The sequence below is a fragment of the Symsagittifera roscoffensis genome, chromosome 6, assembly GCF_963678635.1.
Source record: "Symsagittifera roscoffensis chromosome 6, txSymRosc1.1, whole genome shotgun sequence".
NCBI lineage: Eukaryota > Metazoa > Xenacoelomorpha > Acoela > Convolutidae > Symsagittifera > Symsagittifera roscoffensis.
The window spans coordinates 2,130,479-2,148,276 of record NC_087067.1 but is presented as its reverse complement, the minus strand read 5'-3'; the positions used below and the strand labels follow the sequence as shown (position 1 = coordinate 2,148,276).

Here is a 17,798-nt window from a genome sequence, read left to right as displayed (position 1 = left end):
TGCTTTACAGAAAACCAAAAAATCAGGAACAATTTTCGACGATGAAGCAAAAGTCAGCAGCCGAAAGAAAATAACAAATCTCGTTATGACAAAATACATGAAACTATTGACTATGGAATTCATCAGCATAAAGTCATTTACTACATTTACATCAGATACATCTTCTTATGATACTGCTCCACATGTATCACAAATCACCAACAAAACGAGCTGATCAAAAGAGACAAAAATCGCCTATATGATCTGAATGAACTGAACTGATTTGTTCCAAGAAGACAAATGTCTATTCCTTAACTGAAGCTATCGTTTAATCGCCATGAATACTACTAATCCATATTGAGTTTATCACCAAATTAAGGTTTTTTTTAAATAATCAGAAGGTCGAAAGCATCATAGTAACCAAGATTTCTGTCAGGCCTCCCTTCATCACATTATTCAGTCAAAATCCGAGGAATTTACTAGATATGGAAGAGTACAGAATAATGTAGATAGAAAATAAAGAGAGTCGGATGTAAGGGAATGAAGCTGGAGAAAACCAACATTTGCACAAGCTTTTTTAGAGTTTCATAATCACTAGTTTAGTTTCATAAGATTACTTACTTAGTTTTAGAGTTTCATAGTTAACATGTACATCAAATATATCATAGTTATCGAAACCAACTCATCGAATTAGATCATAATTGTTGATAGAAGAAACTGGTTCTAATTTCTTAATAGCTCGTCTAGATAGTCGCTGCACTGTTTCAGTACATTTTTTAGTTCGGCCGGACATTGAGTCTCTGTCTACTAATTCTCAGACAGGCTATAACATTTCCAATAAATTCCCGCTCCTGCTTTCGAAAAAGTGAAAATGTAAAGCATAATAATTTGAATTTTTACAATACTGTGCATTGATTTTCAAGGATTAAAAACCAGTTTCAGTATGATTCAATGAGAGATGGGGTTCAACAGAACTTTCATGTTTTTTTTTCCATTAATTATTAATAGGTTATTTCTTAGTCGCCCTCTTGCGGATATTTGGCATTGTTGAAATCAGGATTTCATCAAGTTACAATCCTTTTAAAAATGTAAATTTTCCGTAATTCATGCGCATTTTAGTAAGATTTTTAATTACCGAGCAAAAGAGGGAGTCCGAGGAGTGGATCTGGTTGACATCAGAGCGGTTATATACTGGGAACAATGCAAGTATCTGAGCAAGAAGTTCCTAAGCTTTTGCATCTTCTTGAACAAGCATCACTCGACGATGAGCGATATGATTGTGTGCTCGATATTAAGGTCAGTAAAATTGGTCGCCCAATGGCTAAATCGCCAATGAAAACCGATGTCTTAAAATGTTTAGGATCAGAAAACTTCTGGCAATAACGACGGAAGTGATGACTTCGGATCCCTGGTTGATATCATTTCTGACCAGGACGAAGAAGAACTAGAAATGATACATTTTAACTCTAACCTTAGTAAGTGAGGTTCTTAATCCAATGTATAAAATGTATTCAGCTTAGGGTTAATTGTTCCTTAAAGCTGGAATAATTCCAGATTATTATAATAAAGGACTCTAGAATATTATAATAAAGGATTTTTCAGGGAGCGGTATCAAATAGATCCTGAAAGGTTTTTCTGTTTAAGAACTATACAGCCAAGATTTCGAATCAGGAAACGATGAAATGGATTGCTTAGTACAAGCATCTGCAAATGAACTCCTGTCCACGCCTAAAGGTGTAGTGGAAGAAAAAAGTACTGATGAGAATGCCAATGAAAATAATGTTGACAATAATGATGTCCTGGCTCATTTGAGGAACGATGAGATTTGTTCAATTCTTGGTGAGTTCTTACATCAACTGGATCTAAGATGTGTCGTTACAAAATAACTGTCGATGTCAAAAAAAAATCAAATTAAAACTTTTTGATCGATTGTTAGACGATGAAATTTTCCTGATAGATTTTCGGAAAAAGGGCATAGAAAAATCATATTTCAGTGCTTTATTCAAAGAAGTTCATAAGAAAACTTATTGTATATTTGAACTTATCATTAACTACATCTCAAATAAGAGTAGGCGGTTGGTTACCGTGCAAGTAGCACAGAAAGTTCGACCTTACAAATAAGAAAAACTAAAAAGATCATTTTTCTTTGCTTCAAATGTGTGACAGGAACAAAACAAAGGCTTGTAGCACATAGTCATATACGATCACAATTTTTGTTGAAAATTGAAATTACAAAGAAGTCAAAAGAATTTTCAGCAGTTTTTTTGTCAACTTTGTTACATGTTTTGATTTTCTTATTTTTTATATTGATTTAATTAACATATTGTTGTTGTCGTATTGTTTTGTGCACATCTCGAGTTAACTATCCGGAAATTCTTTATAAATCTTCAGTTTGTTGTTTTGAAACGGCTCTTATCTCAAATTGTGATGTCACACAAGGCTATACAAGACCCATAAAGTAGAATAAACCATTTCTGGAATAGTTTTTACACAAGCTTACTTGCTAGACTACTATTATTTCACAAATTCCTTTTTTTCTCATCCAACTAGCAAATAAAATTGCTCATTTGGTGGAATTTTGCTGCTTAGCTTTGGTTTTTTTGTAGCATCTATTATATTATCTGTACTGGTGGCTAGTGTTTGTCTATTGTCAAGCAACCATGGTGCAGTTGCGAGGACGTGTGATACGTAATCTCCGGGTCAATGGTTCGATTCCCGCACATTACTACCTTTGCGGTCAGCAAGGGTATTGCAACCGGGTTCTAGACGTTTTTTTTGGTTCGCTTATAACCTTGTTTAGAGAATGAAAAATTTCGTAGAAATGGTAAATATACTCATTTTCTTGAAAACATAAATACACTGCCATCATGTAGGTTAGGTACCTATTAGGTGGAGTTCATTTCATGAAGTATTTTTTCTTCAAATAAATTTCTTGAAAAATTGATTTTTTTCGGATTCGTGGTTTTCGTCCTTGTTTTCGTTGGTTCATTTTCCGTTTTTTAAATATCATGTATATAATATGGTAGATTGTTTTTGCTTATTTTTCAAAAAAAGAGTTTATTTTGAAATAAAAACTACAGACTATATCTGAAATTTCTGTAATTTGAAAGTTTATTGTTCTGACTTTCGATACGAAAGTAACGGAATATTTGTGCTCGGGGTGGGTTTTTTTTTCTTCACACAAATTTCGACTTTTTAACTAGCCATTTTTGACGGAATTTTTTATCATTCAAAAGGTATTGTTGTCCTGAGCTTAAATTTGAAAAGATATTTCCCCTGTGATTATTTTTCGTAAAGTTATGAGGGTTTAAATATTGCCTTTTTGGCCATTTTGACCAATTTGGGACAATTAACGCGCGATATAGTTCGCGCTATTAACGCGTAAGCGGAGATTTAATCCGTCTTATAAATCGTTCCAAGTTGGTTGAACGAAGCTTATTTGCCATAATTGATGTGTTACGAGGAGCGAAAACTATCTTTTTGTACTTTATAAGGCGTGTGGGGGGATGATTTTCATAAAAAATTTCAAAATTTAGAATAAAAATTTTTTATTTTTTTTAAATTTCATTTAATGTTTTTATGTTATTACTGCTGCTCCATAAACCTTCAAAAGCAGTCGGAACATTCAGGGCTTGGCCCTGATACGAGCAGTCTTGTTACACTTGCGATCAGCCTAGTGTGTTAAAACGATATGCCATTAGCATGGAAATTGCAAGGCATCTGTTCTCTGCTTAAATTGTGGTTAGTATTTGGTACCTATTAAGCTTTCGTGGCTGAGTGGTTAGTGCGCGAGTCTCTTAATCTCTTGATCGCAGGTTCTAATCTTTGAGGTTGCCAAAGTTTTTTTTTATACAAATTCGAGGCTTATTTCTAGTTTTTAGGTCGCCGTATATTTTTTCTTTTGAAATGCTGGAAAAATTAACCAGCCGTTTTTTTCCTGTTCTTTTAATTGGTGAAGTTTTTGATTATATGTTTTAGTTTTACCATTTCGGATATCCAATGTTTCCTTTTTTCTTAAACTGTTGTTTTCCCTTTGTTTTGAGTTTGTCAAATGTGTTTTGGTTAGACCTGAAAGAACTGAAGGGTTTTAAAGTAAGAAAAGTGCTGCAGTTTTCCGAATGTTCAATTTTTCAAGTTTTACAACATATCTTTTTGTATCGCAAATGGAGCGTAGATCCGCTTTACTACTGTGTAAACTTGTATTTTCCTAGCAGTTTCACATGCAATTCTAAAGCTTTCGTTTACCGTTTTTGCCTCCATATTTTGCTTATATTTGCGTAGAGCAGTTTCACTTTTGTGTAATATTATTTTTTTGTCATTAATTGTTTTAGTTTTGAGTCATGTTTGTTGTGAACACTTACATAGGTCTCAGTGTCTTTTTTCAGGAAAAAAAGTAACCACGTTTTATCTAACTTCAAAAACATCCGCTGCAAATCCATTATTTTTAGGAGTCAATGAACATAGTTCAGACTCCAATATAGGTCTTGATGAGTTTTTTTATTGATGTTTTTCTTTTTTCAGGAAAAGTCTTAAATTTTGTTTACATTAAAATTTGATTTTTTCGCGATTCAACTTCTGATTTCTTTTTAAAATCATTTCATTTCCTTTGTTTGAAGCAAGACAAACTCCCTATCGATCAGCTAAACTGTACAAGGTCACGAAAAACTTGACTGACTTCTAGTTTCGAAAGTGGATTTAAGTTTTCAATTTTCTCTTCGGAATAAAAGTTTTACCTATTTATTCAGTTTTCGCAAATTGGGTTACTTTCATCGAAAAATTATTAATCATAAATTACTCTTGAAGTTCAAAGAGCTTCAAGGCAAATATTTTTTATTTGAATTTCGATAGTTGAAACATGACTTGTCATCGTGGCGGATAAAATCTCTCTATTTCTTGGAATCCCCTTGGAGACCAGGTGGTAGAAGAATTGAAATGAAATTTAGTGCTCGCATTTCGGGATGTTTGGCAATAATTTTTTCGACGTGGAGCGTCGATAAAGGGCATAAGTTCTCCGTCCCTCAACCGAAAGGTCGGTTGTTCGAGGTACACTGTCAGACGCTTGTTTGGTGCGGGTGAGGAAATATTTCAGCCCGGAAATCAACCTTAAATTTGCTTGAATGTTCCAGCCCACATGTTAATCCTTTCCGTCTTTTCTTCAAATAAAAGGTCTCAATTATGTTTCCAACTTCGTAAAAGCTTACCTAGAAATATGGGGTGAAATAATTTGAATTAGATTATGATTGTTGCTATGATACTTCTCACAATTATGTTAAGAGCAGTTTTATTATTTTGACGACTGTGTATCCCTATCCCCGGCATTTCTTTTTTTCATTGCAGACAGTCTACAATTCAGTTTTCGGCTGCAAGATTGAGAGTAGCCTACCATTTTGATATTAATCCAATGATACTGACATTGAGTTATTAAATTGTCATGGCAACTGAATTTTTCTTTTCACCATAAGTTTGAACATAATTTCCATGAATATGAAGGTCGCTAGGCTCAAGTTGTTGCAAGCCAAATTGAATCCGAGAGGTGAAAATAAATCATTTGTGATCGAATGTCTTTTCATGCCTGGATTCAGTCCGTTTACTAGACCTGGTTTTTATATATTACTGCGTTCTTCTGATGTTTCCATATTATATATCAAAATGTGATAGGTAGAAAATTATAATGATTGATTGACAGGAAATCTCTCAAAGGCGAAAACTATTGTAGCCGATCAGAATTTACTTTTCGAAAGTTCCATAGACAGAGAGGTCTCCTTTCGGACAGTTCAAGTGGAAATTTTTGGACGTTTGGTTTTTCGGCCGTGCGATTTTTCGGACATGAGTAGTCCATGTCGATTATGAGGACTGGTCGACCGGAGAAGGGTTACAAAAGTCCGCTTGTTTTAACTGGAACAGAAAAAGATTGAGTAAAAATGACGTTTTGATTAAAATTTAACGCTTTGAAGCCTTTTAGTATTAAGTGATTGCTGATGAAATTTTGCCCTTTTCAAAGTCTAAGAAGAATGAGTTTCCAGTGGGAAAAGGTCTTTTTTTAGCCGGATATTGAAATCTGTGGTAAGTTTACTGTTTTTTCATGAATACAACCTGATAAGACCAACTGTCTATCAATCTAGAAGTTGATCTACATTTATCTACTCGGTTAGAAAAATTGTCGTTCAAAAAACATAGCGAAATTCTGTTCTGTCTTAAAGTCTATTTAACCCAGTCACTATGAACAGAAAACTTAATTTTCTTTGGTTAAACTGTTTTTTTAAAGAAAAAATACCTTTTTCCCGTAAGATGAAAAGAAAAGTAAATATTAATTTTGCTTTCAAATGTGAGCGGGCGGAAAATAAGCTAAAAGTCTTTTTTAAACCGAAAAAAGTCGATATCAGACAAAACATGTACTTTGTTGGCTTTGCTTGAAGCGCGGTATCTATGTTAGATAATACTTCAATACTACACAAATAACCGCAAAAAGTTCCTTGCCTGGATTTTGTAATTCTCCCTTCATTCATAAACAATTCCCAGTTTTCATAGCCAGAGAGCTGAACACGTTGGCCTATAAATAGTCACCCGAGTTGCGATCAGAATACGTAATCGGGTAGTTACATATTATAGGTATTTATTATACGTCTTTTTCCGTTACTTGCTCTCGATTGATTGAAAGTTGAAAGGAAATAGGTCAGTTTTAATTCACGCGGTTGTCATTTGAAGTATTTTTGAAAGGTCGTGAACTCGATATGGCTTACGAATCAATTTCAAACTGTTGACATTATGCTCTCGTATTCTCATTGACCTGTGATGGATAAATACATGTAATAGACTGATTACTAGTACTGAAGTACTTTACAGTGCCTCGGAATTCATTTCATGAACATTCGTCTGATCTGATATAGTGAAATTATTTCTGAATTCATTACTTCAGTCAACAAATGAATTTGTTGTTTTTGTTTTAAGACCTGGAAATCTTCGTGTTTCGTTGACAGTTTTGCTGTCAAAAATTAGGAACAAATTTGATATAAATGTTGTTCACATTTGTGTAGCGCATGACATAAAACGAAACGCCAGATGACATGGCGTATTCACAATGGTACAATCGGCTTTCAGAAATTTGGGATGTTTAATAGTACGTGTGGTATAACCATAAAGCTAAAGCTCTTGATATGTCAAGCTTTGTAATAGTGTTTTGTTATTTATTTTCATCACAATTTTTGAAAATGTGTTGTTTTTGTATCTGCATGCCAAAAAAACTGCTGTTACCTGTCTCGCATTTTTTGCATCATGAAATTTAGAAAGCGAAGGACTGCCTTCTTTTTCTAATTTAGCCGATGTTGACTTTGAATCTCTGACGCAGCTAGAATTTTTTTCTTCAATCAATGGTTACATGCATATAACCACTTGAAGTTCCCCTCGCTTTGTCAATTGATTCAATTGTTTGTCGTCTTTATTTTCCTTGGAACAATAAACTTAGGGAGCACGCATACGCACTTGTTAGACATAATTCAAAAGATATGCAACAAAAAATATCTGAGAATTGTTCGATGTTTCGTGGTTATTTTCTTAAAGAAAAGGAACTTATTTTTAATTTTAAGGTTTATTGTTGCTTCAAAAGGAAAGCAGTTTCATTGTTTGAAAGTTGTGTTTTTTAGCAAATTAATTCCATTTTTTTCTGATGACTTTTGAGGTTATCAGGCGTTTTATATTAAACGAAGTGCTACTTTTGCATAGCTGATAGTTCAAACAATCGCAGAATAACGTATACGCAAATTGTTCTTGTTTAAGAAGAGAAAAATAACCATGTTTTATTATCCAACTTCAAAAATGCCCCGCTGTAAATCCGTAATTTATGTATTTGTCCCGACCATTAAAAATGGGGAGGAACTTTGTATTCGGGTGTGTTTTAGTTTTTTTCTGTTTGTTTTCCACGCAAAATCAGGTACCACAAATAATCATCGGAATAGGTCGAGTGATGTATCATATTAAATCTCTTTCAGTCGGGATTCGAACAACATTAAAAAAAATTCGAATTTTTTCCAGTTTCGAGAAAAACCGGTTTGAAATTTATGATTTTTGGTCTAATTTCAAACTAATAAGGCGACCTTGTAGCCTTACAATAGCTTATTTAAGCTCAATTTAAGCCGTGAAAACTTAGTTTTACTCAAGTAAAGGTAGTTTTTGGAGTTCTTAACGCAATTTTGTGAATCAAAAACTTGAAAATTCAAACAATTTCTGAACAAATTTGAAAAAGTTTTGAATTTTTTTAAAAAATTTTTCAAGTTTTTCTTTCGTTTTTCGTGTCATTTTTTTTCAAAACTGTTTTCCAGTGGACCTATATTAGTATGATTCTCAAATATGCTTAAGTTTTATTATTTCGTATAGATCTTTCCATCACAACATACAGAAAAAACTACACAAATTTGAAAAACTTTTTTTTTGTATTTTTTCTAAAGGCTGGTCAGAACATTCTGTGCTCTCGACTAAAAAAATTTTCATATGACCCAAAACTGTTTTCCAGTGGACCTATATTAGTATGATTCTCAAATATGCTTAAGTTTTGTTATTTCATTCAGATCTTTCCATCACAACATACAGAAAAAACGACACAAATTTGAAAAACTTTTTTTTTGTATTTTTTCTAAAGACTGGTCAGAACATTTTGTGCTACTTACACAGTAACCGGCTATCCTTGTTATTCTTTTAATTTTGCTCAGAAAAGGACAATGCGCAAACTTTCTGCATTTAGATAGTTCAATAAATATATTAATAATTTGTTTTCAGGCTTATGTTATATTAAAGATTGTTATTAAGAGTCAATGAACGTAGTGAAGACTCTAAAATAGATCTTGGTGATTATGTTTTTTTCCGGTAAAAAAATTAAAAGTTTGTTCGTTCAATTATGGTCATTGGTTCAATTCAAGTTCAAAGACCAATTCCGCTCTCGACTAAAAAAATTTTCATATGACCCAAAAAACCGTCGAATGCCTTCTGATTTCAAAAATGGATTTCAACTTTCAGAATTACCAGCGGAAATGGTCTTTTGATTAAGCATTCTCAAATTGAGCTAGGGTTTACTAAAAAATTGTCAATCTTGAAAGATTAATATAATTCAAAAAGCTGTAAGTTGATTTTTTCTTTTCTGAATCTTGAATGTCGAAAATCGATAAAAAATCAATCGATTTTTTTTCGGTGTCCTGTTATTTTTTTGACCATTTTTCAATTTTCTGATGGCGTTGTTTTTCGCTTTTTAGATGAATTTTAATTTAATTTCAGAAAGATTCCAAGCGGCTGGGAGTTTTTATCATTTCATGAAGCAGAGAGAAGGAAACATACTTCTTTTACTTTTACCTATCTTGAAGCTGCGATTGTTTCAAGCTTACTGTCAACTCTCCTACTCTACTTTTTTCTTAATCTATTATGAATTTGAATGCGGGCTTTACTATCTAGCCATATTTAGGGTTTTTTAACTTATTATTTTTACATGTTAAACAAGAATTTTTTCACGATAGAGCTATATCGTATATTGCAATGGTTAAGAATTTATTTTCTATTTTCCCGTTTGAATTCCGTGTTTATTTCACCAAGTTTGAAATTAGCAACCCAAAAGTGGGATGCTGTCAGGATTTACCCGGGTTTTGCGATTATGGCCTCCATATATGAATAACCACATTCTATTAGGTTAGGAGATACGGCCAGATTTTTCAAAGTTTTCTAGTAAACTTAGTTTTGAATTTCTCAACCTGAAAATTTGAAATTCTCAACCGGTAATTGGGAACTACCGTCATGGTACTCTCAGGGGCTGCAAATCTTTCCCCTAGATATGACTGCTCAATTCCGTGTAGTTTTCGAGATATGACGTTTTTTGTGATTTTTTCATAAATTTTTCAGAAAACTTACATCAACTTTTTTTTTTCTTCAAAATTTGAAATTCCTAACCCTGTAGTTGGGGGCTGTCAGAATATTCTCAGGGTTGCTAATGTTGCCTCCGAATAAGGCTGCTCAAACATTTGTAGTTTTCAGATCTGATGCTTTTTGTTTTTTTTACATCAGAAAACTTAAATTTTTTTAAATTTGAAATTCCTAACCCTTTAGTTGGGACTGTCAAAAAACTCTCAGGGGTTGCAAATCTTCCGTTCAAATACGACTGCTCTTTGCTTTCAGTTTGCGATATGTGACGTTTCTTAGTTCATTTTAATTTTTTCAAAGAACTTATATATAAAGCTTCATAAAATTTTATGGTTTTTCAAAATTTGAATTAAAAAAACTTGAATAAAAATTTTTGCAAAATTTGAAACTACCAATACTAATTGGTTGCTGTCAGGGTACACTTAAAAGATGGAGATTTTTTTTATTTTCAATATATGAGGTTTTTATAAGTTGTTAAAAATTCGAAGCACCGGAGGTGCTTTATAGGCTAGTTCAAAATTAAATCATTCCTTAAGTTGATTTTGGCTGAAGTGAGTTATAATAGTGTTTTAACTTAGTATTTTAAATTGTTTTAGAGCCATATTACATTGGACCAGTTCGCTTTGTCGAAAAAAACCCATTTGAAATTTTTTGCTTTTTGTCTAATTTCGAACGAAGAAAGTGAGCGCGAGCAGCCTCATTGTTTTCCAACCCTATAATCATCGGAATATCTGAAAGCCCAATCTATATCTATACTATATTTAAATGCGAGTGACAGCTATCTCCCATGTTTAAGCATAATAATTTTGCATATTTAATGGAAGAGATTTTTCATGTTTAAGCTATATATCATATATTGAAATGCTTGAGAAAATTTTTCAATAAGTTTTCCGCAAAGGTCATTATTTTTCAGTAATTTTTTGGCGAGGCCAAATTAAGTCTATCTGTCTGTATACCTGCTTTTTAAATTAATTTGATTATGTCTGTCTACCCGTCTCCTAATTTTTTAATTTTCATTAATCTATTATATATTTAAATGCGGGCTTCACCATCTCGCCATGCTTAGGCTTTTCAACGTTTTATTTTTGCATGTTTAACTAAGGAATTTTTTCAAGTTTAAGCTATATAGTATATTGCTATGGTTAATGTTTTTTTCCGATTATCCAGTTTGAATTTAGTGTTTATTTCTTCAAGTTTGAAATAAGTAACCTAGTAGTAGGATGTTGTCAGGTTTTGCGATTCTGGCCTCCATATATGAATAACCAAATCCTTTTTGTTTTACCAGATAGGAAAATTTCGAGATTTTTTCAAAAATTTTCAGAAAAAATAATTTTAAAAAAATTTCTCAATTTTTAAATTCTCACCCTGTAGTTGGGTGCTGTCAGGGTCCTCTCAGGATTTGCAAATCTTGCCTCCAAATCTCACTTCTAAAATCATGATAGTTTTCGAGGTATTACGTTTTTTATGATTTTTTCAAAATCTTCAAGATCTCATTCCTGATGTTGGATATTGTGAGGATACTACCAGGAGTTGCGAATCTTGCCTCTGATTATGGCTGCTCAAATTTCGAGATATGACGTTTTTTTTTAGGATAATTTTTCTAAATTTTTCAGAAAAATTATACATAAAAAATTTCACAAATTTCATGTTTGCATCTCTATTTGAAGGCTCTGTCAAGGTACTCTCGGGAGTTGCGAAATTTGCCTCCAAATATGTATCGGAGAAAATCATAAAAAACATCGTATCTCGAAAACTACAAAGATTTGAGTTTTATGATCTCGAAAACTACAAAGATTTGAGAAAAACGTCGTATCTCGAAAACTACAAATCTTTTTATCAAATCTTTGTAGTTTTCGAGATACGACGTTTTTTATGATTTTCTCCGATACTTTAAAAAAAAATTAGATGTTAAAAAATTCCAAAAAGTTGAAGATCTCAATCCTGTTATTGGAATCTGTGAAGGTACACTCAGGGGGTTGCGAATCTTGCCACTGAATATGACTGCTCAAATTCTCGTTGTTTTCGAGATGAGACGTTTTTTAGGATTTTCTCAAAGTTTTTCAGAAAACTTAGATTTCTTAAAACTTGAAATGAATATTTATGTAGTGAGGCTCAGTCAGGGTACTCTCAGGAGTTGCGAATTTTGCCTCCAAATATGACTGCTCAAAACCTCCAGATATGAAGTTTTTTGTGATTTTTTTCAAAAATGTTCATGAAAATTAAAATGCTTTTTTTTCAAACTTGAAATTCCTAACCTGTAGTTGGGGGCAGTCAGAGTGATCTAAGGGGTTGCAAGTTCAGCCTCCAATTAAGAATGACCAAATTTTTTTAGTTAAAGACATAAGACACTTTTTGTGATTTTTTGGAAACTTTCAGAAAACTCAAATTACAAAATAATTCACTAAAGTGAAGTTCCCAACCCTGTAGTTGTGTGCTGTCAGAGTACTTTCAAAAATTGCGAATAATGCCATCAAATAAGACTGCTGAAATCTTGGCAGTTTTCGAGATGTGAAATTTTTTCTGGTTCTCAAAAAATACCTTTTTTTAGGAAACTTAACGTGAAGTTCCTCAAAATTTGAATTTCCCAACGTTCTAGTTAGTGCTGATTTGAACGAAAATAAAAATTCTATAACGTTGTTTAAGTGTCGAGAAAAACTGCTTCAAAGTTTTTGACTTAAAGTGCAATTTTTCAGAAAGTGAGCCGACTTATTATAGAAGGATAAGTCGTTAATTTTTTGGTGTTTTTGTGGCGTTTTGGGCATTAAACATTTTCAAAAAAACGGATGTTTTTTTACCCTTGCAATAGCAAGGGTTTTGCAATTGGAAACCAGACCTTTTTTTGGACTCCTTCACAAATCCTCTTTGCAAATCCTCTTCTTTATCTTTTTTCGGCTTAACAGGCTCGGGCCTATTTCATATCGGCTAAGTGGCCTAATTTTGAATGGTTTCAAGAGAAACATAGTTTTAATGTTCACCTGGATTGCACAAACTGCTGAAAATCTGAATCGAAATTATAGTTCGTTTTTCACGACATTTTTTTTTGGTTTTTTTCAGGCTTGACAAGTTTCGGCCTATTTTTTATCGGTTTGTTGGCCGTATATTGCGCCTTTCGATCGGCGTAAAAAGTTGTATGTGTGTCTCTGTGTTTTGAGGGCGAAGGGGCTTGGTAACTTCTTATTAGTCTTTAAAAATTTTAATTTTTTGTTTGTTTTTTCTTTTTTTTCGGCTTGATAGGTTTTGGCCTACATTACATCGGCTAATCCGCCGATGATTGCGTCGTTTCACGAGCTGTGTATGTGTTTCGAGGCTGAGGGGGACTTAATAACTTCTTATTAGTCCTAATTTTTTTTCGGCTTGGTTTTTTCTTTTTTTTCGGCTAAATAGGTTTGGGCCGATAGTATATCGACATATTGGCCGCTTATTGTTTCATGTGACGCGTGAATAAAGTTTGTTTGTGTCTGTGTTTGTTTGTTTATTTGAGGGTGTGGAGGATTTGGTAAGTTCTGAATTTTTTGGCCTAAATATGCCTAAGTTTTAAGCTTCCGTCAGATCATTTAATGTATTTGTTATGAGAATGGTCAGGGCATTCTGTGCTACTTGGACAGCGGCCTGCTATCCTCGTTTGTTTTTTTGTTCAGTTCATTGCATATTTTTTTCTTAAAAGGAAGCCAAATCCACTATCGTGCAGCAAAAGTGTTAAGGTCACGAAAAACGTGATGACTTCTAGTTTCGAAAGTGGATTTTAAGTGGGTTTTATTTATCAGATTTCCCAGCGGAATATAAAATTTATCTATTGATCCAGTTTTCCCTGATTCATAAAATAGCTTGAATGTTTCAAGAGATTCAAGGGCATTTTTTTCTTTGAATTTCGGAAGTTGAATTGAAAAAAAAACAAGTCAGTTAGTTTTTTTTTCGATTCTTTGCGTTTTTGAGTTTTTCCAACTTGCCTGTTGGCTATGTTTTAAATAAAAATCAAAATAACAATTATTGAAGCATTAGCTAGAGATAGATATGTGTCCTTCTGGTACTTTTCAGACATAACCTTCAATTTTTGGGAAGTTATTTAAGTTTGATTGTTTCAGCGGCTGCTCTCAGCTCAGCGGCTGTTGCGACCAATGTGGCCAAGTCAGTCGTGAAATCAGGCGGCCTGAACAACCTGCCTCCCTTGGTCCAAACAACTTCAAACAGAGACATCGACAACACAACTAACATACCATGTGCAATTGCAATTCCAAACGTGATACCACCGCACCAGAATTGTACCCTAGAAGCGTGCAATCTTCGCCTACCCACTGTTCCAATCACTAGTGGGCTGGCCGTTTTAGCAGGGGGAGGCGAGAGGGGTCTAGAAGGTGAGAAGAGTGGCACTCTGAAGACAGTGATGAGTTCTGCTGCAGCTTTCCGCTCGCCGCCCTGCAAGAGAATCAAATTGCATCATCGGCCTTGCCTCGATTTTGAGAAAATGCAAAAACAGGTAGGAGTGTGAAAATTGTAGATCAAGAAAATGCGCTGCTATACAAATCCTAGTGATCGTCATTGACTGTTTTGTTCACTAACACTGCATGATTTTTAACTTCTCTGTTACAGTTTTGACGAATTGCAAAGTTTCGAATTCTCAGTGGCACTGATTGCTATGTCAATTTGTCTATCTGAATCAAACCATTTTTCATCTTGGGTTGATCTCAGTTCTATATCAAGATTGATCTCTACAGTTCAAAGTGATCTTTATTCAACATCAAGAAAAAACAAAAACGTTTTTTTTAAAAAAAAAAACAAAAACTATTATCTATCTATTATATATTTAAATGCGGGCTTCACTATCTCGCCATGTTTAAGCTTTTTCAACGTAATATTTTTGCTGTTTAACGAAAGAGTTTTAGCACTTTTAAGCTATATCGCATATTGCAATGGGTAGGATTTTTTTTCGATTTTCCCGTTCCAATCTATCTCTTATTATATATTTAAATGCGGGTTTCACTATCTCGACATGTTTAAGCTTTTTCAACGTATTATTTTTGCATGTTTAATGAAAGAATTTTTTTTACTTTAAGCTATATCGTATATTACAATCAGCAGCCCAATAGTGGGAATCTGTCAGGGTCGTCAATTATAAATGCCTAAATCTGTTTAGTTTACGAGACGAGACGATTTTTTGTGATTTTTCAGAAAGTTTTCAGAAAACTTAAATTGAAAAGTAGTTCACAAAATTTGAAATTCCCAACCCTGTAGTGGGGTGCTTTCAGAGTACTCTATAGGGTTGCGATTCTTGCCTCCACTTATAACTGCTCATATCGTTGTTGTTTTTGAGATAACTTGTTTTATTTTTTTTTTTCAATTTTTCAGAAAAATTATATTTAAAAAAATTCAAAAAATATGAAATTCCCATCTTTATAGTTGGGTTCTGTTAGGGTAATCTCAGCAGTTCTAAGTTCCAAATGCGACTGCTCAAATCCTCGAAGTTTTCGAGTATGACGATTTTTGTGATTTTTTCAAACATTTTTCAAAAAACTGAAATTTAAAATTTGAAAATTGGCAACCCTGTAGTTGGGGGCTGCTATAGTACTCTCATAGATTGTGAATCTTATCACCAAGTATTAGTTCTCAAATCATTGTATTTTTTGAGAAATGACGTTTTTATGGTTTTTTAAAAAAATTTCAAAATACGAAATTCCAAGCGCTGTACTTGGGTACTGTGAGATTACTCTCAAGAGCTGAAAAATTTGCGACCAAGTGCGACTGCTTAATTGCTTTTAGTTTCCGAGATGGGGCTTTTTTAATGTAATTTTGAATTTGTCAAATTGGTGGTGTCTTTATAAGTGGTGTTTTATGAGTTGTCAAATTCTAGAAGCACCGGAGGTGCGTTACGCGTTAGTTAGCACTTAGAAGCCTTGATATTTGAAGCTAAATAATTGTCGTGCGTATAATGCAAAACAAGTCATTCGCACTGATCTTAAAACTGCTTGAAATGATAAAGTATCGTGAGAGTGAAAGAACGAAGCGATTTTCACTTATATAGGCCTCGATGATTATTTTGTTGGGGTTTGACATTTGATTTTTTTTCAAGGGTCGGTGAACGTAGTTCAGAATTTTATTTAGGCCGTGATGATTTTTTCCTGTTTTTATTTTTCATGAAAAGTCTGAAAAATTAGACTAAAATTTACTTTTTCGCGGTTTGACTTTTGATTTCTTTGTAAGTTCACTTCGTTTCTTTTATTAAAAGGAAGGCAAACTCCACTATCTATCGAACAGCGAAAGTGTAAAGGTCACGAAAAACGTGTCCGACTTCTAGTTTCGAAAACGGAATTTTATTTTATGATTTCCCAGCGTATTATGATTTCCCAGCGGAAGGGACTTTTGATTTCTTTTTAAGTTCACTTCGTTTCTTTTGTTAAAAGGAAGGCAAACTTCTCTATCAATCGAACAGCGAAAGTGTAAAGGTCACGAAAAACGTGTCCGACTTCTAGTTTCGAAAACGGAATTTTATTTCATGATTTCCCAGCGTATTAAAAATTTTACTTATTGACTCCGTTTTCTCAAATTGAATTAATTTAATCAAAAAAGTGCCAGCCATGAATTGTTCTAAAAATTCAAAAAGCTTAAAGGGCATCAATGTTTTTCTTTGAAATTCGAAAATTGAGATTTTCCAAAAATAATCAGATTTTTTGTTCACTTGCGTTCATAACTCTTTTCCGACTGTCTGTTGTCTATAAAAGCAAGGCAAAATTCACTATCGAGCAGCAATAGTGAAAAGGTCGTGAAATGAGAATGGCTTTAGTTACAAAATGAACTTCAATTGTCTGAACTCCCAGCCAATACAAAATGCCCATTGATCCAGTTTTCTCTGAATGAAATAAATCAACAAAAAAAGTGGCTATCACAATAATTTTTTAAAATTCAAAGAGCCGCAACGTGATGTATTTTGTCCTTCGAAATTCAAAAGTTGTAAAATGTTTAAAATTTTCGATCAACTTTTTTCCAATTTTCGTTTTTTACACTTTTCCAACTGTCTGTTGGCTGTGTTATGAATTCAATGAATTCGACTGTTAGTTTTGACTAGATTGTAACGATTTTCTGATGGCTCTCGAAAGAGTAAGAACCACGGTTGGTCTAATTAATTGCACCTGCACCGATGGGGCAAATGGGGAGGGTGGAATATTAGGAAGAAGGGACCAGTAGACTATTGACATGTGTCACCATTTGGGGTTGTGATAACATTTGTTAGTGGGGTAGAAAGATAGTCTGAGAAATATAAGCCGGTCGCTGTGAATAATAGGGAATCACGGCTCTGAGTGATAGAGACTGTCAAATATTTATATAAGAACAAAATTAGGTAAAAACTGGGTGCCCGACAGGATTTGAGGCAAAATGTGACATAAGTGGTATTTTAGATTTAAATCACATGATTGAATTTAGATACCCCTTCTAGACAGAAGTTCCAAATTTATTATGTAAATCAATAAGTACAAATTTCAGTCTTGTTTAATTTAATTCCGGGTTAGTTTCGAATAAACTAACTCAAAAACTGATAAAATTAAATAAGTTAATTTCAACTCTTCACGTTACTTTAGATGCTAATTAATTTTACCCTGAGTTTTCATGCAAATATTTAAGCATTGTTGTTGATAATGAGGAGGCACTTAGCACAGTGGTAAGGCGTTCACTTTGAAATCGTCAGATCATGTATTCGATCCCATGCCATGGCAATGATAGTGTGTGAGGACAAGCTATCACTTGACCTCCAGCTTCTGGTCTACCACAACCTGACCAAATTTGGCTGCAATAGTGGTACCACGTAAAAATTCTAGACGCAAAAAAAACGGCCTTGAGTCGCAAAAAACAGCTTCGCTCAGCAAATTAACACTGTCTGGAATGTGGGGAGATAATACAAATGGACTATCCTCGACAGGACTGTTAAGGCCTAATGA

At 33.6% G+C, this 17,798-nt stretch overlaps 1 protein-coding gene across 2 annotated transcripts in view; it reads left to right on the top strand.

The window, feature by feature from the left end:
- The first annotated feature begins 940 nt into the window (after nucleotides 1–940).
- Nucleotides 941–17,798, top strand: part of LOC134847927 (uncharacterized) — a 53,003-nt gene continuing 36,145 nt past the window's right edge. The window contains exons 1-4 of one of the 2 annotated variants that reach the window (XM_063865217.1): nucleotides 941–1,275; nucleotides 1,346–1,454; nucleotides 1,624–1,818; nucleotides 13,956–14,347. In XM_063865217.1, the coding sequence (XP_063721287.1) occupies nucleotides 1,180–1,275; nucleotides 1,346–1,454; nucleotides 1,624–1,818; nucleotides 13,956–14,347 (792 nt within the window). In that variant the 5' untranslated portion in view covers nucleotides 941–1,179. Of the gene's footprint in view, nucleotides 1,276–1,339; nucleotides 1,455–1,623; nucleotides 1,819–13,955; nucleotides 14,348–17,798 lie in introns of both variants that reach the window. The other variant, XM_063865216.1, reaches the window with a different exon arrangement.